This window comes from Rattus rattus, chromosome 2 (assembly GCF_011064425.1).
Source record: "Rattus rattus isolate New Zealand chromosome 2, Rrattus_CSIRO_v1, whole genome shotgun sequence".
Taxonomy (NCBI): domain Eukaryota; kingdom Metazoa; phylum Chordata; class Mammalia; order Rodentia; family Muridae; genus Rattus; species Rattus rattus.
Window position 1 is genome coordinate 33836997 of NC_046155.1, and position 24004 is coordinate 33861000.

At 43.8% G+C, this 24004-nt stretch overlaps 1 protein-coding gene across 1 annotated transcript; it reads right to left on the reverse strand.

Moving 5' to 3' along the window:
- Positions 1-6968: 6968 nt before the first annotated feature.
- Positions 6969-17100, reverse strand: Acta2 (actin alpha 2, smooth muscle). The gene is made up of 8 exons (XM_032891814.1): positions 16952-17100; positions 16303-16431; positions 13683-13793; positions 11988-12072; positions 11395-11556; positions 10293-10484; positions 8770-8951; positions 6969-7294 (listed from the first exon to the last, which is right to left on the reverse strand). Exons 1-8 carry the CDS (start codon positions 17078-17080, stop codon positions 7151-7153), a joined length of 1134 nt encoding a protein of 377 aa, XP_032747705.1. The 5' UTR covers positions 17081-17100; the 3' UTR covers positions 6969-7150.
- Positions 17101-24004: the final 6904 nt, after the last annotated feature.

Consider the following 24004-nt stretch of genomic DNA (forward strand, 5'->3'; position numbering starts at 1 on the left):
ATGCAAATTAAAAGCCGCACATGTTCTCTGCTCCCAGAACCCGTGGGAGAGATACCTTACCGCCTGGTCAGGTGGGCACTCCTGAGGCTGCAGAGCGGAAGAGACCACGAACACTGCCCACCCCTGCCCACATCCCTGACCCAAGAGGAAACTGTACAAGGCCTCTGGGTTCCTGTGGGGAGGGCCCAGGAGCAGCAGGAGCCCTGCCTGAGACACCGCCGGAACCTGAAGGAAACAGACCGGATAAACAGTTCTCTGCACCCAAATCCCGTGGGAGGGAGAGCTAAACCTTCAGAGAGGCAGACACGCCTGCGAAACCAGAAGAGACTGCTCTCTGCACACATTACTGATTCCAGAGGAAAACACCGGAGGCCATCTGGAACCCTGGTGCACGGAGGCCCCCGGAAGAGGCGGCGCAGATCTTCCTGGTTGCTGCCACCTCGGAGAGCCCGTGGGCAGAACCCCTCGAGCGAACTTGAGCCTTGGGACCAGAGGTAAGACTAACTTATCTGCTGCAAGTGAACTGCCTGGTGAACTCAAGGCACAGGTCCACAAGAACAGCTGAAAACCTGTAGAAAGGAAAAACTACAGGCCCGAAAGCAGAACACTCTGTCCCCATAACTGACTGAAAGAGAGGAAAACAGGTCTACAGCACTCCTGACACACAGGCCTATAGGACAGTTTAGCCACTGTCAGAAATAGCAGAACAAAGTAACACTAGAGATAATTTGATGGCGAGAGGCAAGCGCAGGAACCCAAGCAACAGAAACCAAGACTACATGGCACCATCGGAGCCCAATTCTCCCATCAAAACAAACATGGAATATCCAAACACACCAGAAAAGCAAGATCTAGATTCAAAATCATATATGACCATGATGCTGGAGAACTTCAAGAAAGACATGATGAACTACCTTAGAGAACAAGTAGAAGCCTACAGAGAGGAATCGCAAAAATGCCTGAAAGAATTCCAGGAAAACATAAATAAACAAGTAGAAGCCCATAGAGAGGAGACACAAAAATCCCTGAAAGAATTCCAGGAAAACACAATCAAACAGTGGAAGGAATTAAAAATGGAAATAGAAGCAATCAAGAAAGAACACATGGAAACAACCCTGGATATAGAAAACCAAAAGAAGAGACAAGGAGCTGTAGATACAAGCTTTACCAACAGAATACAAGAGATGGAAGAGAGAATCTCAGGAGCAGAAGATTCCATAGAAATCATTGACTCAACTGTCAAAGATAATGTAAAGCGGAAAAAGCTACTGGTCCAAAACATACAGGAAATCCAGGACTCAATGAGAAGATCAAACCTAAGGATAATAGGTATAGAAGAGAGTGAAGACTCCCAGCTCAAAGGACCAGTATATATCTTCAACAAAATCATAGAAGAAAACTTCCCTAACCTAAAAAAAGAGATACCCATATGCATACAAGAAGCCTACAGAACTCCAAATAGATTGGACCAGAAAAGAAACACCTCCCGTCACATAATAGTCAAAACACCAAACGCACAAAATAAAGAAAGAATATTAAAAGCAGTAAGGGAAAAAGGTCAAGTAACATATAAAGGCAGACCTATCAGAATCACACCAGACTTTTCGCCTGAAACTATGAAGGCCAGAAGATCCTGGACTGATGTCATACAGACCCTAAGAGAACACAAATGCCAGCCCAGGCTACTGTATCCTGCAAAACTCTCAATTAACATAGATGGAGAAACCAAGATATTCCATGACAAAACCAAATTTACACAATATCTTTCTACAAATCCAGCGCTACAAAGGATAATAAATGGTAAAGCCCAACATAAGGAGGCAAGCTATACCCAAGAAGAGGCAAGAAACTAATCGTCTTGGCAACAAAACAAAGAGAAGAAAAGCACACAAACATAACACATCCAAGTATGAATATAACAGGAAGCAATAATCACTATTCCTTAATATCTCTCAACATCAATGGCCTCAACTCCCCAATAAAAAGACATAGATTAACAAACTGGATACGCAACGAGGACCCTGCATTCTGCTGCCTACAGGAAACACACCTCAGAGACAAAGACAGACACTACCTCAGAGTGAAAGGCTGGGAAACAACTTTCCAGGCAAATGGTCAGAAGAAGCAAGCTGGAGTAGCCATTCTAATATCAAATAAAGTCAATTTTCAACTAAAAGTCATCAAAAAAGATAAGGAAGGACACTTTATATTTATCAAAGGAAAAATCCACCAAGATGAACTCTCAATCCTAAATATCTATGCCCCAAATACAAGGGCACCTACATACGTAAAAGAAACCTTACTAAAGCTCAAAACACATATTGCACCTCACACAATAATAGTAGGAGACTTCAACACCCCACTCTCATCAATGGACAGATCATGGAAACAGAAATTAAACAGAGACGTAGACAGACTAAGAGAAGTCATGAGCCAAATGGACTTAACGGATATTTATAGAACGTTCTACCCTAATGCAAAAGGATATACCTTCTTCTCAGCTCCTCATGGTACTTTCTCCAAAATTGACCATATAATTGGTCAAAAAACGGGCCTCAACAGGTACAGAAAGATAGAAATAATCCCATGCGGGCTATCGGACCACCACGGCCTAAAGCTGGTCTTCAATAACAATAAGGGAAGAATGCCCACATATACGTGGAAATTGAACAATGCTCTACTCAATGATAACCTGGTCAAGGAAGAAATAAAGAAAGAAATTAAAAACTTTTTAGAATTTAATGAAAATGAAGGTACAACATACCCAAACTTATGGGACACGATGAAAGCTGTGCTAAGAGGAAAACTCATAGCGCTGAGTGCCTGCAGAAAGAAACAGGAAAGAGCATATGTCAGCAGCTTGACAGCACACCTAAAAGCTCTAGAAAAAAAAGAAGCAAATACACCCAGGAGGAGTAGAAGGCAGGAAATAATCAAACTCAGAGCTGAAATCAACCAAGTAGAAACAAAAAGGACCATAGAAAGAATCAACAGAACCAAAAGTTGGTTCTTTGAGAAAATCAACAAGATAGATAAACCCTTAGCCAGACTAACGAGAGGACACAGAGAGCGTGTCCAAATTAACAAAATCAGAAATGAAAAGGGAGACATAACTACAGATTCAGAGGAAATTCAAAAAATCATCAGATCTTACTATAAAAGCCTATACTCAACAAAACTTGAAAATCTGCAGGAAATGGACAATTTCCTAGACAGATACCAGGTACTGAAGTTAAATCAGGAACAGATAAACCAGTTAAACAACCCCATAACTCCTAAGGAAATAGAAGAAGTCATTAAAGGTCTCCCAACCAAAAAGAGCCCAGGTCCAGACGGGTTTAGTGCAGAATTCTATCAGACCTTCATAGAAGACCTCGTACCAATATTATCCAAACTATTCCACAAAATTGAAACAGATGGAGCACTACCGAACTCCTTCTATGAAGCCACAATTACTCTTATACCTAAACCACACAAAGACCCAACAAAGAAAGAGAACTTCAGACCAATTTCCCTTATGAACATCGATGCAAAAATACTCAACAAAATTCTGGCAAACCGAATCCAAGAGCACATCAAAACAATCATCCACCATGATCAAGTAGGCTTCATCCCAGGCATGCAGGGATGGTTTAATATCTGGAAAACCATCAACGTGATCCATTATATAAACAAACTGAAAGAACAAAACCACATGATCATTTCATTAGATGCTGAGAAAGCATTTGACAAAATTCAACACCCTTCATGATAAAAAAAAGTCCTGGAAAGAATAGGAATACAAGGACCATACCTAAACATAGTAAAAGCCATATATACAGCAAACCAGTGGCTAACATTAAACTAAATGGAGAGAAACTTGAAGCAATCCCACTAAAATCAGGGACTAGACAAGGCTGCCCACTCTCTCCTACTTATTCAATATAGTTCTTGAAGTTCTAGCCAGAGCAATCAGACAACAAAAAGGAGGTCAAGGGGATACAGATCGGAAAAGAAGAAGTCAAAATATCACTATTTGCAGATGATATGATAGTATATTTAAGTGATCCCAAAAGTTCCACCAGAGAACTACTAAAGTTGATAAACAACTTCAGCAAAGTGGCTGGGTATAAAATTAACTCAAATAAATCAGTAGCCTTCCTCTACACAAAAGAGATACAGGCCGAGAAAGAAATTAGGGAAACGACACCCTTCATAATAGACCCAAATAATATAAAGTACCTCGGTGTGACTTTAAAACAAGTAAAAGATTTGTACAACAAGAACTTCAAGACTCTGAAGAAAGAAATTGAAGAAGACCTCAGAAGATGGAAAGATCTCCCATGCTCATGGATTGGCAGGATTAATATTATAAAAATGGCCATTCTACCAAAAGCGATCTACAGATTCAATGCAATCCCCATCAAAATACCAATCCAATTCTTCAAAGAGTTAGACAGAACAATTTGCAAATTCATCTGGAATAACAAAAAACCCAGGATAGCTAAAACTATCCTCAACAATAAAAGGACTTCAGGGGGAATCACTATCCCAGAACTCAAGCAGTATTACAGAGCAACAGTGATAAAAACTGCATGGTATTGGTACAGAGACAGACAGATAGACCAATGGAACAGAATTGAAGACCCAGAAATGAACCCACACACCTATGGGCACTTGATTTTTGACAAAGGAGCCAAAACCATCCAATGGAAAAAAGATAGCATTTTCAGCAAATGGTGCTGGTTCCACTGGAGGTCAACATGTAGAAGAATGCAGATCGATCCATGCTTATCACCCTGTACAAAGCTTAAGTCCAAGTGGATAAAGGACCTCCACATCAAACCAGATACACTCAAACTAATAGAAGAAAAACTAGGGAAGCATTTGGAACACATGGGCACTGGAAAAAATTTCCTGAACAAAACACCAATGGCTTATGCTCTAAGATCAAGAATCGACAAATGGGATCTCATAAAACTACAAAGCTTCTGTAAGGCAAAGGATACTGTGGTCAGGACAAAATGGCAACCAACAGATTGGGAAAAGATCTTTACCAATCCTACAACAGATAGAGGCCTTATATCCAAAATATACAAAAGAACTCAAAAAAGTTAGACCATGAGGGAGACAAATAACCCTATTAAAAAAATGGGGTTCAGAGCTAAACAAAGAATTCACAGCTGAGGAATGCGAATGGCTGAGAAACACCTAAAGAAATGTTCAACATCTTTAGTCATCAGGGAAATGCAAATCAAAACAACCCTGAGATTTCACCTCACACCAGTGAGAATGGCTAAGATCAAAAACTCAGGTGACAGCAAATGCTGGCGAGGATGCGGAGAAAGAGGAACACTCCTCCATTGTTGGTGGGGTTGCAGACTGGTACAACCATTCTGGAAATCAGTCTGGAGGTTTCTCAGAAAATTGACATTGAACTGCCTGAGGATCCAGCTATACCTCTCTTGGGCATATACCCAAAAGATGCCCCAACATACAACAAAGACACATGCTCCACTATGTTCATCGCAGCCTTATTTATAATAGCCAGAAGCTGGAAAGAACCCAGATGCCCTTCAACAGAGGAATGGATACAGAAAATGTGGTACATCTACACAATGGAATATTACTCAGCTATCAAAACAACGACTTTTTGAAATTGTAGGGCAAATGGTTGGACCTGGAAAATATCATCCTGAGTGAGCTAACCTAATCACAGAAAGACATACATGGTATGCACTCACTGATAAGTGGCTATTAGCCCAAATGCTTGAATTACCCTAGTTGCCTAGAACAAATGAAACTCAAGACGGATGATCAAAATGTGAAGGCTTCACTCCTTCTTTAAAAGGGGAACAAGAATACCCTTGGCAGGGAAGAGAGAGGCAAAGATTAAAACAGAGACTGAAGGAACACCCATTCAGAGCCTGCCCCACATGTGGCCCATACATATAGAGCCACCCAATTAGACAAGATGGATGAAGCAAAGAAGTGCAGACCGACAGGAGCCGGATGTAGATCGATCCTGAGAGACACAGCCAGAATACAGCAAATACAGAGGCGAATGCCAGCAGCAAACCACTGAACTGAGAACGGACCCCCGTTGAAGGAATCAGAGAATGAACTGGAAGAGCTTGAAGGGCTTGAGACCCCATATGTACAACAATGCCAAGCAACCAGAGCTTCCAGGGACCAACCACTACCTAAAGACTATACATGGACTGACCCTGGACTCTGACCTCGTGAGGTAGCAATGAATATCCTAGTAAGAGCACCAGTGGAAGGGAAGCCCTGGGTCCTGCTAAGACTGAACCCCCAGTGAACTAGACTGTCGGGGGGGGCGGCAATGGTGGGAGGTGGGGGAGGAACACCCATAAGGAAGGGGGGGAGGAAGGGGATGTTTGCCCGAAACCGGGAAAGGGAATAACACTCGAAATGTACATAAGAAATACTCAAGTTAATAAAAATAAATAAATAAATAAATAAAAAAAAAAGAAGAAAGGGAGGGGGATGGGATGGGAGCTTATGGACACAAAACCAGGAAAGGGAATAACATTTGAAATGTAAATAAAAAATATCCAATAAAAAATTTTAAAAAGAAAAAAAAAGCCGCACATGCATACCCGTGCGTGTGTGTATGCTTTAATATAAAAGAGGTAATTTTAATAAAACCATGTTGCTTGCCAAATTGTAAACACATGTATAATTGTTTTTACCTATCCGGTCACCTATATGTATAAAGTAAAATAGTCACTGTAGTGTAGATTTTTCCTATTGGTACTAATATATATTATTATATAATTTATATATGTCCTATGCACTCTCAACTGCACCCTGTTTACATCGTTTAAGTGGGGCTTCCTCTGTTGAAGTGATGTATATGTTGCCTGGGAATTTATTCTAATTGTGTCATATCTTTTCCTGACCACTAGAGGGAGCCGCCCTATAATAAGTGATTCTCACCTAACAGAAACACAACTGAATCAGGGTTGACAGGCCAGGGCTAGAAGGGTAGCACATGTCTGATTTATTAAAAAAAAACACACGAGTAACAAATCAAAGCTTTAGGTAGGAATGATTTGGAAAAGAACTGAAGGCGCTGATCCACAAAACATTCACAGTTGTGTGCTAGAGACAGAGCGGAGGCGGGGTGGGGGGGTGGGGGCGTGACTTAGAAGCATTTGCGGTGGACAATGGAGGGGCCAGCTTCGTCATATTCCTGTTTGCTGATCCACATCTGCTGGAAGGTAGATAGAGAAGCCAGGATGGAGCCGCCGATCCACACAGAATATTTGCGTTCTGGAGGAGCAATAATCTGTCAGGGTAAGAAAGGAAGAACATTAGTGCCTGGCGGAAGAGCCTTGTGCCGGCCCTGACTGGAGATCAAGGGCATTCTGATCTGTGAGGGGATGGGTTTGAAGAAGCTGGAGTGTTTCCTCTGTGGGGCTCATTGATTTTTCTGGGTTTTCCCCCATGTAATCTATGCCAAACCATCCCTAAAACCCAATCTGGCCCTAGAGTCCCTGGGACACCCCTTTGTAAAAGCCCTGACAAAAATCTCTGATTCCAGAGCTGAGCCTAGGAACTCAGTAGGAGCTGCACATTCTATAGAAGTCCTAGTGTGTGCAGGGACAATCGTTCCAGAACTTTCTGTACAAGTCGTCTTCCACCTGATTTAACTGACCACTGCTTTCTGAAGTCCTGACCATAAGCACTGCCAACACAGAGGGCTCAGAGTTCCCATTCTGGAGTGTTCCCTGCTGTGCCTGGCCTTCCTCAGAGTGCAGACCTACGTATCAGACCGTGCTCACTTTTGTCTTGTTTTGATTTTGTTTCTGAAGAGTGCAGAGTACCAAGCAAGGGTATTTTCTGACACAACTTAAACACAGAGCCGAGCAACAACAAATTCTACTCTACCCTTAGTTTCTTGAGTAGTGGGTGTTCTGTCTGAAGTGCTTGGAAATGCTAGCCAGGAGTTTACTTTCAGTCTTATCTGCAAGCTCTGGTTCAACATTTCCTCTTTTCTTGTTCACCAAGCTCTCACTAAGTTGGCCCTGTGTCAAGGGTTTTACAGCTTACTTAAGTCCTATAATAACTCTGAAGGGTAGGTATCCAGTGATTCTCGAGTTGCAGACAAAGATACTGGCTCAGGGGACTGTCAGTGATAGTCACTAGTGGCAGGTTTAATTTCAAAACTGGCCCTTAGAGGAGTTCTGTTTTGAAGCTACACATTTTTGTTTTTCCACAGTGAGGGCTTTGGTGATCATTTCAGACTTCCAGAACATCGTACAAATAGAGACTCCCTGACCCCACCCAGGCCCATTTTGTGAGTGCATCATCTTGAAGTCCCCAGTTTTTACTGGGTGTCTTGTTCTTTGACCATACTGGGCCCTTGGGTTTCACATCCATTTCCATTTCAGAAGTCAAGTTTGGAGACTTGAGACTTGCCTAACTCCTTCTGGATGCAGCCTGTCTATTCTCAAACCCCAAGTCAGTAGGGTTGGCAGCATGCTCAGCTAGAGGATGGACGGATAGAGATTTTAGCTGTTCTGACATGCATTAAAGGAGTACATGCTCTCCAGCAAGCAGTGACTCACTCCCTGTACACCTCAGGACAGGACTCCTCAGGGCCTGTTTTAAGGGGAATGTGTTTAAGTCTAACCCACTGTCACCTTGGCCTCATTCTCTTTGCAAAGAACAGAGAGCTTGTTAAACTGCCTCGTATGCATGTGACTGCTCTAAAAATGTCCCTCCGGTTGCTTCCTGAGTCAGAGGGTCTTAGTGTGGTACCTTGATCTTCATGGTGCTGGGAGCGAGGGCTGTGATCTCCTTCTGCATCCTGTCAGCAATGCCTGGGTACATGGTGGTGCCCCCCGAGAGGACGTTGTTAGCATAGAGGTCCTTCCTGATGTCAATATCACACTTCATGATGCTGTTATAGGTGGTTTCGTGGATGCCCGCCGACTCCATTCCTGGAAAAGAAACACAGGCCGTGGTCCTTGGATGCTGGGTAAAACTCAGGCTGAGCATAGAAAATCAAGTTGGCCCTAGCAGGCATTGTGAACTAGAAACTACCATTCAAGAGACCCAAGGGCCTTTTTGCACTCCATACCATCCTCCTGCCTCTTGCCTAAAAAAGAAGGTTCAGTTGCAGGGCTTCCAGGGTGAGATTGCAACATGGTAACACCTTGTCTCCAGAGACATTCTGCTATATTTGCCTTGAATAAGGAACCAGGCCTTCAGATGCCCTGTAAGAGGTAGGGCCAGAGCCGTGGATCGAAGCACCCTGGTCTTTCCACAGCTGTTACTTTGTATCTCCAACACCCAAGGCCGAATGGTGCAACTATCGACAAAGTGTCTCTCCTATTTGGATAAAGGTTCTTGCTTGTTTTCGGTTTTGTTTTTGTTTTAAACACAGGTCTCCCTGTGTATCCTAGGCTGACCTAGAACTTGCTATACAGGACAAACTGGCCTCAAACTCATAGAGATTTGCCTGCCTTTGCTTCCCTAATACTGGGATTAAAGTCATGTACTACCATAACCAGCTGCCAAGGATGCTTTTTATGCAATCCTTATATAGAAATCTTTTTAAAACAAAAGGGGGGGGGGCTGAGTTTCTTGACTTCTGACAAAGGCTTTTTAAAAAAACAAACCGCTAGATGGCGCCCTCAGCCTTCTTAGCATTATGATCTAGTTAATAGCAATGCCACCAGCTAATTATTGCTTGCTGGCAGTAAGTAATAGTTGAATGTTTGTTTTGGACAGGTACGGGGCTGAGAGCACTGCATGACTCTGCTATAAACCTTCCAAATATCCTAGTGTGAAGAAACCAAGTCTTGGAAAGGTTTAGCGGCTTTCTCAAGCTCGTGAAAATAAAACAGGCTCAAGCCTAGGCCCCCAGACTCCAAAGAGGATGACGCTGCAGACCCTATGTGACCCTGCCATGCCAATGTGGACTAGATACTCTCTACTTGTTCTGTTTTCCTCCTCCCTCAGCAACCCTAAACTCCCAACGCTCACACCGTCTTCCCCAACCATCCCAGTGCTCCACTTTATCCTAAGCACAGACACCGTTTAACCTTTGCATTGTGTGTGGAGAATGCATCTGTCTTGACGTAGGAGAGTTTTCCACAGAAGACAACTCCTTTCTTGGCTCCCTGTGTCTTCTCATTTTGAAACTGGGACACCACCCCTACTTTAGAACTGCTTTTGTTTTCTGAAGCCCTGGTTCATTTCTACCTGCCAATGGGTACTGAAATGCCAGAGGCTTGGCTGGGTACAGAACAGGGAGACCCCTATTCCCCATTGCCTACCAATGAAAGATGGCTGGAAGAGGGTCTCCGGGCAGCGGAAGCGTTCGTTCCCGATGGTGATCACCTGCCCGTCAGGCAGTTCGTAGCTCTTCTCCAGGGAAGAAGAGGAAGCAGCAGTGGCCATTTCATTTTCAAAGTCCAGAGCGACATAGCACAGCTTCTCCTTGATGTCACGGACAATCTCACGCTCAGCTATCAAACACATACAAACGTGGTACACATTAGCGTTCGTACAGGTGTTAAATTCTACCTGTCTCATGTCATTCCTCTGCCAAACCAGCTTCTCAGAGGACTGAGTTGATCTTTGCTGCCCTTCCCAGATAGGTAGCAGCTTGATCTCTGACACATTTCCCCCTTTTCAAAACAAAGCAGTTGCTAGATCGGAATGGCTCCAGTTCCAGCGGTATACGGAGAGAGATGGAAAAGGTTCCAAGTACATCTCTCTCTCTCTTACACTTTCTCTACTATTTGTAAATGAAGAAATTAAAAATTACCCAAGTACTTCTGTGGGTATAACTGAGTGTTAGAGGGCTTGGGCTAGCAAATACAAGACCTTGGATTTGGTCTCTAGCCACATAAACAGATAGGATTTTCCACTATGACTTGCCCTCTGCACCGATGTCTAGAGCGACTCTCAAAGAAACTGTCATAACTTTACAATCGCAAAGCAGGAAAACCTCAGCTTTCTCTGTGCATTGGAGTCAGGCTTCACTGTTGGCTAGGTCTCTAGCACACCAACTCGCTTTTATTAGCTTATTTTTATTGTTTTAAACTTTATTATCGTTATTATTTGTATGGGTATGCGTGTGTGTTTGTGTGTGCATATGACTGTGTGTTTATGTGTGGTTACACATGTCTGTATGTGTATTTCAGGTGCGCATGTATGGACATCAGAAGGAGGCTCTCAGAAATCAGTTCTTTCCTTTCACTGTGGGTTCAGGAATTGCCCTCAGGTTGTGAGGCTTGCACAGCAAATGGTTTTATCAGCTAAGCCTCCTCTCTGGCCATTTCATGGGGCCAGCATCCCTTCCCCTGAGTCACAGTGGACAACATAGTGTCTTCCATCCTCTTCCCTCTTCCCTCCACCTCCCCTGCGTCTCACCAGTAGTCACGAAGGAATAGCCACGCTCAGTCAGGATCTTCATGAGGTAGTCGGTGAGATCTCGGCCAGCCAAGTCCAGACGCATGATGGCATGAGGCAGAGCATAGCCCTCATAGATAGGCACGTTGTGAGTCACACCATCTCCAGAGTCCAGCACAATACCTGGGGGGACAATTAAGCATGGCGGAAGTCACCACAGCAGCTGGTGCAGTTACTTTCTCTCACACCGAAGACTGTGGGGGCAGTGCTCCCTAAGAGCCTTATATCAAAGGCATTTATATATAAGAAGGCATTTGATGGGATAAGTAAAATAGGTATTGATAGGATAGGCTTGTGGGGAGACAGAAGAAGAGGGGAGACACCATTAAAACTCTACTGCTGCAGAAGTAGAGAAGTGAGGAGAGGTCCAGGTCTGGTTTTGAAAAAGTGAGGGCTTTTTCTTTTGCATTTTTGGGGGGGTAGGATGGGGTTGGACCCTCTCTGTGTATTCCAATTCACTTGTCAACTGTCACAACCCACAGGTTGTAACCATCAAATCTTACACTTTCTGATGGATTCGTTTGATCAAGGTTCTCATTGCCCTGGCCACCTACCAGTTGTACGTCCAGAAGCATAGAGGGACAGCACAGCCTGAATAGCCACATACATGGCAGGGACATTGAAGGTCTCAAACATAATCTGCAAAGGAATCCAAAGGGTTAGGTAAACGAGTCTGTCAGCCTTCCATCGAACACTTAAGAGCACACACCCCTCCCTGATTCAAACCCTCCAGGAAAAATAAATAAATAAATAAATAAATAAATAAATAAATAATAAATAAATAAGGCAAGGCAGCTCTGGTCATGTGACAAAGAAAGATGAAGGTAGTAGTAATAGTCAACCATCACCTGACGGGAGGGGGAAGGAGCCAGTGGTATGTGCATAGGACCTTATAAGGTGTGAAGCAGACGGCTACAGGTTCTAGTCTTGGTCCTGAGTTGACTACAATGTTCACTATGGTGTTCACTTTTTCTTTATTTCTCAAATGTAAAGGGAGAAGGGTTTTGGCCTGAGCTCTTGGGGGAGTCTAAGAGTTATTAACTATATTAAAGACAAAAGAAGTGACAAGATAAAATCCAAGGGACCAATGCTGATCTTCTCTGGGAATAACCCTGGTTGAGTGAACTGTCTGTGGTTCAGTTTGATCTTTTCCATGGTTTCATGCAGTTTGGGGTCAGAGCTAGCCCTAGAACCAGACCCCACCCTGCAGCTCTAGTGGGAGATGCTATGATCCCGGCAGATAAGACCTAAATACAGAATAGAGGGCTACATATAAATGCCAATCCAATGGCCCATGCAATCCAGGGACAAGGTTAAAACCAGAGCTCCCTAGATCTCTCCTACATCAGAAGATGTCCCCAGCCTGCATTTTAATAACATTCTCTACTTTACAAACCAGACAGAATGTCTGTTATTTGCTAAAAATTCGTAGTTCTCCATCATGTCTCCACTCTCACACAATTTGCAACATGCTAACCACTGCCCAGAACAGCTAATGTGCTGGTGAGCACACCAAATGCTCTTCCAAGGAGGGGGCCCTGGGCTGTGTGCATTTAATGTTCTTCAAGGGGAAAATCCATGGGTCAACTCCAGGCACCACCACTCCTAACTGTGACTTTAGGAAAATCCCATTCTGTAGCTGAGCCTAGGTAGTTGGGATAATAGTTCCTGCTTTAAATCATTAGGGCTTAGAGTACACTTGCAACGCCCTGTGCTGTGTGGAACTGACATTAGGCGTAACATTTACTATTTCATCCACATCCGAAATCTCTGTAGCTGGTTCGCTGGATGTTCCCTTTCTGTATAGTCTTGGGATTCACATAGATAACAGTGACAGTTGCTACCCCTTGTTGAGTATTTATTATACCAAGCCTCATGATACTCGCATATCATTTTGGCATCATGAGCCTACACCTCTGTCCCTTGAAAAAACAACAAACAAAGAAGCTGGGTCCTAGGAAAAGAATTATCCTGCATTTTGAATGGCCTATGAGAAGTTTTTAAACCCTAAATATTCTCCCTTCTTAATTAAACCTTTAAACTTGTTTCTTGCCCTCTGAGGCAAAATGATGTCATCTTTGTGCAGCAAGGGTGTGAGTGCTGTCAAGATCCCTGGACTTTGGGGTTTCCAGGTCTGTCTATTGGCGAACCGCCAGTTCAGGCCTTATGTCTGCCTATTGTGCTACAATGTTATCCTGGTTGCCCTTGCCCCAAATCCATCTGGGTTAGCTCCTGGAGCAAATGTTTACCTGGGTCATTTTCTCCCGGTTGGCCTTAGGGTTCAGCGGCGCCTCCGTTAGCAAGGTCGGATGCTCCTCTGGGGCCACGCGAAGCTCGTTGTAGAAGGAGTGGTGCCAGATCTAGAGAGCAGGGTAAAGGTGAATATGAGGATGGTGTGCCGTCGGGGACGTGGGAGGTCCTATAAAGGGACCGGGACAAAACTAGAACCAGATGAAATGCACAGGACCTCGTCTGCACAGATGCAGAAGCCCAGAGAGTGTGAACACCATACAGAAGACTGTATGTACAGCAACTGTGGGGCAGGATGGTGCAGTGGTCAAGGGCTCTGTAGTCAAGTGTAGGTTCAGACCTCCGCTGGGCAGCCTCCTGTTCCTCAGCAGGAACTTCCAAGTTCCTGTCACAAATTCCTGTTGTGAGCCAGCAAGTTCGCAGTTCTTTGGGGCTCTGGTCTCACCGTTGGTAACAGAACGAGAGAAATAACCAGCGAGGCGTCACTGGTTCTTTTTTTTTTTTTTTTTTTTTTTTGCGCCACTGGTTCTTTTGTGTGAGTTACCGAAAATGACACTAGGATAAGTCCTGAGCTGGTGTCCAGGCTAGAGTAGGCACTCTCATTCGTTAGTTACACGTCATGCTATGTCTTCACCTTAGCTTATTCACAGAAAGTTGATTTAGTATAATACATAAAAGGACGAATGACCATGCATATAAATGACTGAGGCCCACCTGAAAGCCTACTTGCCATCTTTTAACGCTTCTAGAGTGTTCCTGGCTGTTTGTGTGGGTATGGGTGTGTGTGTGTGTGTGTGTGTGTGTGTGTGTGTGTGTGTGTGTGTGTGTGTGTGTGTGTGGGTGTGTGTGTGTGCAGGTGGAGAGAAGGTCTCCCAACTGCTTCCCTCTACATCCTCACCCCACCCCCACCCCAGGATGGAGAAAGCAACTTATGCAGGCACAGACTAGACCTTCCTTTCAGGAGCAGACGTCCCCCCAAAAGCCCGTGCTCACTTGTGTGTACTGTATGAACGCATTTTGGACAAAAGTGTGCTGGCTTTAAAGTTGCACAACCTCTTTAATCCCCGAGTGTCAAGAAGAACACATTGTTATGGAAGGGGCTAAATGTAATTCACCCTTTACAGAAGGGCCATTGCCCACCAGCATCAGGAATACGAGCTCAACCAGGAGTAAACGAGCATGGTTCATGACAGTTTACAAACTAACAAAAGTAAAGCCAACTGTAAAGGCTTTGTCGAGTTTCTTGGTTTTGGTTTTGTGCTTTCCCGAAAACAAAGGGACACGTGCAAGTCCTGTCACGTGTGGGGGAGGAAGGAAGGGAAGAGCTGAGCAGTTTGGAAAATCATCTTCATGATTCCTCATTACAGTAAAGAAGAGTGGGCAACTCGTCCTTAATCCCTTCATCTTATTCCAAAGGAAAAGACAATCAACGGGATGAACACCCTACTCCATAGAAGAAACAGGAAAAAAATAGAGTGCTCACAAACCCTACTCCATCATCTACACTGTGACTACCCCGAACAAGCTTCAAAACCCCAATCCCTCCTTGCTTGCTTTTCTCCACAGCATGCCTTGAATTTAAATGCTAGAATGTGGGTGCATTTTTTCCTCTTTCTATGCCTTTCCAGGATCATCCATGGGGAGATGCTGTCCGGCTCCGTAAAGAGACCCCATTGGCTCCATGGAGAGACCCCACCCCTCACTGCCCTGTGTTGTCTCTGTGATGCAAACTACAGCAACACAAGCCAGACTAACTAAAGGCAAGGGTGGGCAGCGCTTGCAGTGGGAGAAAGGTTTAACTTAATTTCCAATACATTTTAGCAGCAGTATGTGTTGGTTTTACTTTTAATTGATACATGTGAGAGTGTGTGGATGAGTGTATGTGTGTGGGAGGATACAAAAATCTAATAAAGCAGATAAATGAAAGCCAGATGTCGCAGTTTTAATATGTTCTGCTGCATTAAAAAAGACGTCTACTTCTAATTGGCCCTTTGCTTTGCTTTGCTTGTCACTAGAGTTTCTAAAATGCCTAAAAACAAGCTTCATAATCTCTTTTTCCGTTGGCTCTTCCACAGTGGTCTGGGAACAAGGGTTTTACTGTGGCACAGAAAGAGAATTTGAGGGTATTCGTTTAAAAACTCAGTCACACGTGCACGTCAATATGTTCACAGGCATTTGGGAATGAATCACAGTGGTCTCTTTTCAATTATGAAAGTTAAAACTGCTCAGGAAAAATTATTATTATTATTATTATTATTATTATTATTAACAACAACAACAGCAACAACAACAACAACAAACCCTCAAGAATGGGCTGGCTAAGGCCTTCCCAGATTTCTGCCTCTAAATAGCTTGTACTCTGGGGATGCGGGTCCAGTGGGTTTGAGAGAGAATCTATCCCGCAGTAACAGAGGACTTCTCTCAGCTACAGAACAGTCTCCCAACCATCAGTTTATAAACACCAATCAGCAAGGGATTTATTTTCAGAAAGAAATAAGTCAAGATTTTTTGCAGTAACAATCCAAGTTAAATATTAACAAGGCACTTGAGCAGGCATGACCAGCTATGTCCCCCCAGCTGTGCCATGCTGTGGTGCCTTCGGATTCCCAGGGATGGTACCTTTTCCATGTCGTCCCAGTTGGTGATGATGCCGTGTTCTATCGGATACTTCAGGGTCAGGATCCCTCTCTTGCTCTGCGCTTCATCCCCCACATAGCTGTCCTTTTGGCCCATTCCAACCATCACTCCCTAAAATGGTTCAACATAGCACAAGTCAGTTCTTTCCTGAAACTTGTGAGTTAATGATTCCTTTAACAGCTGGTGTGATATAAAGCTACATTTAATAGCAGTGATTCATCTAAGACCAAACTCTATGGGGATGAGTGACCAGCCAGGGCATTCTTTTGTCCTAGTTTCTTTCCCCAAAGTGGTAATGGTATTCACAGGGACAGCTTATAACAACCACAGCTGTGGTTGCCACTCTAATGAGGGTAGTGATCATAGTGGCTGTGACCATGTAATCTTTCTGCCTGATACATGAAATTAGCATATATCACTCAGTATTAATTACTACTAGTGGGGTTGGGGAAGGGGGATACGTTAGACTTGTACCACTAGGTTATATCCCAGACTATCACAGATCTGTTTTTCCACAAGGTTTTATAAACGCTGGGTAGAAAGCAATACACAATTGTTGGATACGTGTAGACATGGAGGGATCTAGCCTACGGTCCTGCCCTCTCTGTGTTCAGTGCAAGCTATGACTCACCTGGTGTCTGGGACGTCCCACGATGGATGGGAAAACAGCCCTGGGAGCATCATCACCAGCGAAGCCGGCCTTACAGAGCCCGGAGCCATTGTCACACACCAGAGCTGTGCTGTCCTCCTCTTCACACATAGCTGGAGCAGCTTCTCGAGGTCCTGCAAAGACAGAGGGAGCAGCTACTGCATGCAATGTAGAGTGTTTGGCTAGAGCCTATGGTCACTCCCAACCACAGACAGGGTTCTTGGCCCTGTTCTGTTATTTTAGCTGGACGCTCTCCCCAGATCTCAACTAACACTCTTTATCTTGAAATGCTTTCACCAGGCTGTAAAGCCTTTGATGAGCTGAAACCCTGACTTCCAGGTTAGCACCACAGGCCCCCAGCACAAAGAGCAGGAGCGTCACAGGCTCTTTTAACACTCTCAAGTTGGGCAGAGCATTAGTGTGTGAACAGGCCACAGAGCACAGATGAGAGGTCCTGAGAGGAGAACATAGATCTATAGGGACATAGTGATTAGCACATGTTAAAGAACTATCTAGTTTTGTTTGTTATCTATATCAAACCAAACTTTTTTTTTTGCAAAATATATTTTTCCCCAAAAAGGTAGATTTTTGAATAATGGGCAGCGTATGAGAATGTTAAAATGTTAAAATGTTTGCTCATATTAAATGTTTAAAAGAAAAATCTTTTGTCTCTGAAGACTTGTGTGCTGGTGAGGCATTAGACATGAATCAAGGCTGGGCGTGGTGATGTAGACCTGTGATCCTAGCACTTGGGAGGCTGAGGCAGGAGGATCACAAGTTGAAGGCTAGCAAGAGCTACTCTAGTAGAGAATATTGGATTGAAATTTTTGATGGGGGTGTTTGCAATTTTAGGAGTTGCAACATTTCCTCATTAATCAAAATCACTGCTAAGCTGAAAATCCAACAGGATGAGAATAGCTATTCTTACTTAAGACTGATAAGTTACAGAAAGAAACATAATATGACCGTAATAAAATGTGAGTTGCCCCCCACCTCCTCACCCCCAAAGCTTACTTATTCTCTCCAAGATATTTACTGGGGTTCTTTGGAAGTGGCAAGTATCAGGTTTTATAGATATTTTTTTCTTCCCTGAGTTCTGGTATTTCTTCTTCTAACCTTGACTAACTGAGCACATACTCTTTTGGGCTTAAAATAGCATTTTAAGTAATTGACATTTAAGCTTGTGTTTTCGACAGCTTCAGGGGACATCAAGGGCATTGTACAAGCATTGCTTGTGGATCTCATCATGTGACTATTGTCTTTACCCAGAGATTCTGTTTGTGATTTTGGTTTCCTTTCAAACCCTGCCTCCAAAATCAGAGTGAAATCTTCAATGCCTGGGTTCCCCTCACAAGAACGGAAAAATGGGATCTTGGTTGGTTTGCTCTTTTCTCTCTCCTCTGCCTCTCCTTTCAGACACTGAATTATATTTAGCTTCCTTTCCAGTGGACGATAAGGACTCGGAAGACAGTCTCAAAGCACAGGGAGGCACAGCAGCCAGGTGACTGGCAGAGGCAGCCAGCAGCAAAGGACCAGCGGAGAGTCTACAGGAAGCCTGCTGTCCACACTTAGCATCCGGGCTGCAAATGAGATAAGCCACTCGGGAATTAGGCTGCCCTCTGAAAACGGGGAAGGATAACCCACATAAACTGTTGGGCAGGATGACTTAAGGTTGTGCCTTAGTATATTCAGAGAAATAAGCTTCCTAGTTTTTTTAAAATGCAAGTAAAAAACACTGTCTAATTCAGTAAAGACATATTTCTACTTCATCCAAGATATCCAGAAAATGTGTCTTAATAAGCTTTGAAAGGAGCGTCGTCACTAGAGAAGACGTCTGCGTGTTTCCAGAGGAAACTGCCGCTGTGGTTTGCAACTTTTATCTAACCTGAAGGAGCAGCTCAGTTTGAAGCAGGGAGCATTTCCTAATTAGGTAAAACACACTGGGCTCCAGCGTCCGCTTTTGGAACTGCACCCGAGGCCGGGGAGTTTGGTGCAGCACAGTGGAGCTCATCTTGTGCCAAAAATGAATTGTAAGAGGGGAGGGGAGAGGGGAGGAAAGGACAGTAACCTTCCCAGTTTGTGAGTCTCAAAACGCAAACCATATTTAGTCATGAATCACAAAATGGGAGGAAAATCTTATCGAGAAAACTCCGTTCCCTGCAGAAGCTACCAAGCCCTGAGTGGGGTGGCTCCACAGAGACTCTGCCTAAGGGGCCAGAGGGACACTTGAGGCAGAGAAACGCAAATCAGATCTCCCCGAATGAGACACTTCCTCATTTCTTTGCAGAGAGTAGAGGAGCTATGCTTTGCTGCAAATGACCAATGACATAGGTTTGAATCGTAAGGGCACAAGATATACATGTTTACTGTTAGAGCCCCGGAAACCCAGAGGCAATGCAGTCCACTCAGCCAAAACCAGAGCGCAGGCAACCGCGCCAGTTCACTCCTGACATCCACTTCCAGTTAACCCGGCTGTACTCGGTCAGATGGAAAGTGCTCACACTAAGTCTTAACCATAGACAAATCCAGAAGTGTCCAACACCTAAGTAGAAACAAATGTATAATTTACCATAGACGGCTGGACTTCTCCCCTACAGTAGGCTGCGGGATCCGAGCAGTTGGTTTAGTGTAAACAGATTTCACAGATGACACGCATGAACAAACTTTAATTTCCTCTCCATCTCCTTTGCCAGTAAACCACGCTTCATTTTTAGTCCCATTTAGATGCAAAATCATGCAAGCTAAGGAGCTACAATCATTTTAACAGCATAAGTCTTTATTCAAAAATTCAAAACATGTGAGTCATTCAGATTACTACAGACAACGTCTGGTTCCACTGGATGATTAAAAAGCCTGGGAAAACTCTAAGTCACATCCCTGGGCTGGGGCCACTTACCCTGATGGCGACTGGCTGGGCTTCTCCACTCTGGGTGGGTGGTGTCTGGGGAGGCTGAACGCTGAAGGGTTATATAGCCCCCTGGTCTGATCCCCTCCCACTCGCTTCCCAAACAAGGAGCAAAGACAGGCTGAAGCTGGCCGTTCACTCTAACACAACCATATAGGGACCTCAGCACAAAACTCTCTAATCTGGGTGGCCAGAGGCCTGGGTCTCTTCCACTGCATTCCTTTGCTCTGCTCTCGAAACAGGAGGCAGTTCAGCTGCTTATGGGGATAAACATCCTGAGCCCTCAGAACAACTGCTCAAATGCCCAGACACTGGGCTAGTGTCATGGAGCAGAGGCAGGCATGGTTTGCACATTCCTCAGAAGATGCCAGCTCTTCCTGTCAGGCTAGCCTTTTGGTCCATTAGCTAAGGGCTTGAGATGAGGAAGGGCCTGTCTCTGACTAGCTGGGACTTTAAGGCAACACTGTTGCAAAAGGTAGCCTATAACAAAACATGCTTGGGTCACCTGCGAATCTGCAGAGGAGTGATCATTTTATGGAAGCCACATTGTATGTAGTCTGGAGTCTGTGTGCAGTATCAATGAAGTCTGTATGTATTACATATGGAAGTATGTAATCAGGATTCACCAGCCTATGTTACCCTAAGAGGAACTTAGAAGTCAGAATCACTGTAACTGCGTTAACCCTTAGGTACATTCCACGTGCGTGTTCTTGGTTTATCGCTGACCCTTGACATCGTGCTTAAGGACCGTCCTTTGGCCACAGAGATGACCCATTGCCCCATCATAAAAACAAATTGTAAAAGAAGTTTGAAATGTTGAAATGAAGCCTGCTCATCCTCCTCTGTGTCTATGAGCCCACTGGACAGAAACAGCGATCAAGTGACCCTGCCATTCTTCAAAGACATCATCAGCTCTTTGACTTCAATGGACAGTCAACGGCTTTACATTTCTGTACTTCCCTCCTGCAAGCCAAGGTTCTGATTCAATTCATGATGGAGATATTTTAGACGGATTCCATAAGTGGCTCTGAACTGTTGGCATGTCAGGGAAAGCCCAGGGTGAATGCCAGCAGCTGTCTACTCACGCTACCATGTCTCATGCTCTTGATTAATGGTGTCCACCTGCACCCAGGCACGCATAGCTGTCTTTGAGAATTACACTGTTGACTCTTAGAAGAGTCTAATGGTTGCTAAATAATAATGGGGTTTCTTTGTGTTGCTTAAGAGTTTTCTACTCTGTATCTGGTTTCATCAACTAAGAAATACATTGATCGCTCAAATACAGAGGCTGCATAGTGTGAGGCAGAGTGGGACATTTATGATTAATGCAACCGGTTTTATCATAGGCATCATATAAAGCAAAGTTCCATGTTTTTCTTTTTTTGTGTTTTATTTTTTACTTTAGACCCTGGCATGGATATCTGTGCTGATGTCTTGCTTCATGAGTGTTGGAGTGTTGTCTTGGTCATTTCACAAGCTAATTCCTTTAAAAACCAAGAAAAGAGCTTTGATAATCTTATAACTTTTTTGTTTATACTGGTTGTATTTGTCAGTAATCAGAATATTATGACAAGAAGAAGAAAGTAAGTTTTAGTTGTTTTATTTATTTTAAGAATTTCAAAAAGCAATCTGAAGTAACCAAGGAGGATTTGCTCAATTTTTGAGCAAGTAATTAATGGTCACACTGTGTGAGTTTGAGGGTTTTTAAAATATATATATATATATATATATATATATATATATATATCACTGTAACTGTCTTCAGATACACCAAAAGAGGGTATCAGATTATCATTACAGATGGTTGTGAGCCACCATGTGGTTGCTGGGATTTGAACTCTGGAAGAGCAGTCAGTGCTCTTAAACACTGAGCCATCTCTCCAGCCAGAGTTTGAGATTTTATATTCAGCTCCAGTCTCTTCTGGGAGAGAAAGGCCCACTGGATGAGTGTGTATAAGTTTACAGAGCTCCACTGAGCGCTTAGATAACTGCCATGCATGCTTAGATAACTGTTGGCAGTCATGGATGCAAGGAGCTATGGACTGATTGGGGAGCATGCATCTGGTCACTTGGTCGCAGTTCAGGGAAACTAGAAAATAAATCTAAGCTATAAGCACACAGTGAAGAGTCATCTCCAGCTGTATTGCCCCACGGACATCACAGAATGTCTCGGCAATGTGATTTAGTGATGGTTTATAGTACAGCCCTTGAGAACTGGAGACCGTTTTAGACCTCACTGGGCCCTGGTCCAGAGATGACTTAGCATGGTATTGCTGAGTTAGCTCTGGTAGTGACAGGAATGCCCAGAATCAGCAACGCCTGATGCAGTAGCCACTGGACACATGCAACTATTAACCACCAAAATATATAGAGTTGACATTTCTACTTCATTTCATCTTTGCTTTGGTATGATGTCAGGTGTGCATGCCTTTGTGTATGCACATTTACATGTACCAGGGCACATGCTTGTGCATATATAGGTACTGCAAAAGCCAGGGGGTGATAGTGTTTATGTCCCTCGATTGTCTCCATAGGATCTTTTAGACAGGATCTTTCCCTTGAACCCAGTGCTTGCTGATTCAGCTCACCTAGCTGGCCAGTCAGCTCCAGATATTGCGCACCTGCCAGGTTTTCATGTGGGTTTTGGAGATTGGAATTCCATTCCTGATATCTGTACAGCATGCATTATACCCATTGGGGCATCTCCCCTGAACCTCATTACATTGAATCTATATTAAATTTCAGTTTGGATAGACTACCAAATTAGAATTCTCAGGTATAGTGAGTTTTAAACACAATTACAACAAAATTACCCAAAAGGCCTTTCCAAATTCCAATGTAAGTTCAGGCTACTACTAAATCAGCTAAGAGAGACTACTGACCCCAGACACCGTATTATAATTCACCGCCCAGGATGAGAATTTTCACAGCAGCCAAAATCCCTCTGAGCCAAGCCTGTGGCCTGTGGCATCGGAATCCATAGGACTCTTGTGTTAGTGATTTATAAAGCTAGGACCCTTTACCCAATCACCTCCTGAATTGTAACTTAAACTTTTTAGTTGAGAATACTTTTTTGATTTACAGAAAAATGAAAAAAAAAGTGCTCCTCTCTGTCCTATACCCAGCCTCTGCTATGACTGATCTCTTTCTGCACTGTTATGCATTTATCACAATGGATGAACTAATATTGACACATTTTTATTAACTGAAGGCCATCCTTTATTAGTATTAGTCCATGCCTGTGGTGGTTAGTTGTTCTGTTTGTTGGTTGGTTTTGGTTTGTTCTTGTTCTGTCTATTGGACAGAAGCAAGGGTCATTGGAGAAGAGGGACCCTCAACTGAGAAAATGCCTCTAACATATGGACCTGAAGGCAACATTGTGGGTCACCTCCTCAGTTAAAGACTAATGTGGGAGGAACCAGCCTACTGTGGGCAGTACCATCCCTGGGCATGTAGTTGTGGGTGGTATAAAAAGGCAGGCTGGGCAAGTCACTGGGAGCAAGCCAATGAGTGGCGTTTCTCTGTAGCCTTCAGTTCCTGCCTCCTGATTCCTGCCTTGAGTTCATGCTCTGACTTCCCATCATAATGGACTATCCGTTGTGAGCTGAAGCGAACCCTTTCCTTCCACGTTGCCTTGATCATGGTGTTTATCGTGGTACTAGAAAACAAACTAAGACACTTATTGTCCCTTTGCTTCAGAAGCCCATGCCCTGCATCACTGTGCACTTAGTCCTCTCATCTGAAGATCCTTTCAGATGCTGCAGTCTAAGAAACTATTTTAAAAGACCTCGCTAGCTCTGAGGACTAGTAAGCTATTCTGTAACATATCCCTTGATTGAGATTTGCCCCCTGTTTTTTACTTCCCTGATTAAAATGGGGTTGTGTTTGAGAAGAAAAGCTAAGTAGCATGTCCTTTTTATTTGATCAGGATGACTTAGCACTACTGTTTGTCACTATGTCTGTAATGCTAACTACTGCCCCCCAAGATCTGCTTGTTCCCCAGGACGAGAGAGTCTGCACATCCAATGTGACCTTGCTCCTTAATTTAAAGCTGTTGGTTAAATAAAGATGCTGATAGCCAATGGTTGGGTAGAAGAGAAATAGGCGGTAGCTGCAGTTCCTGGGGCGGG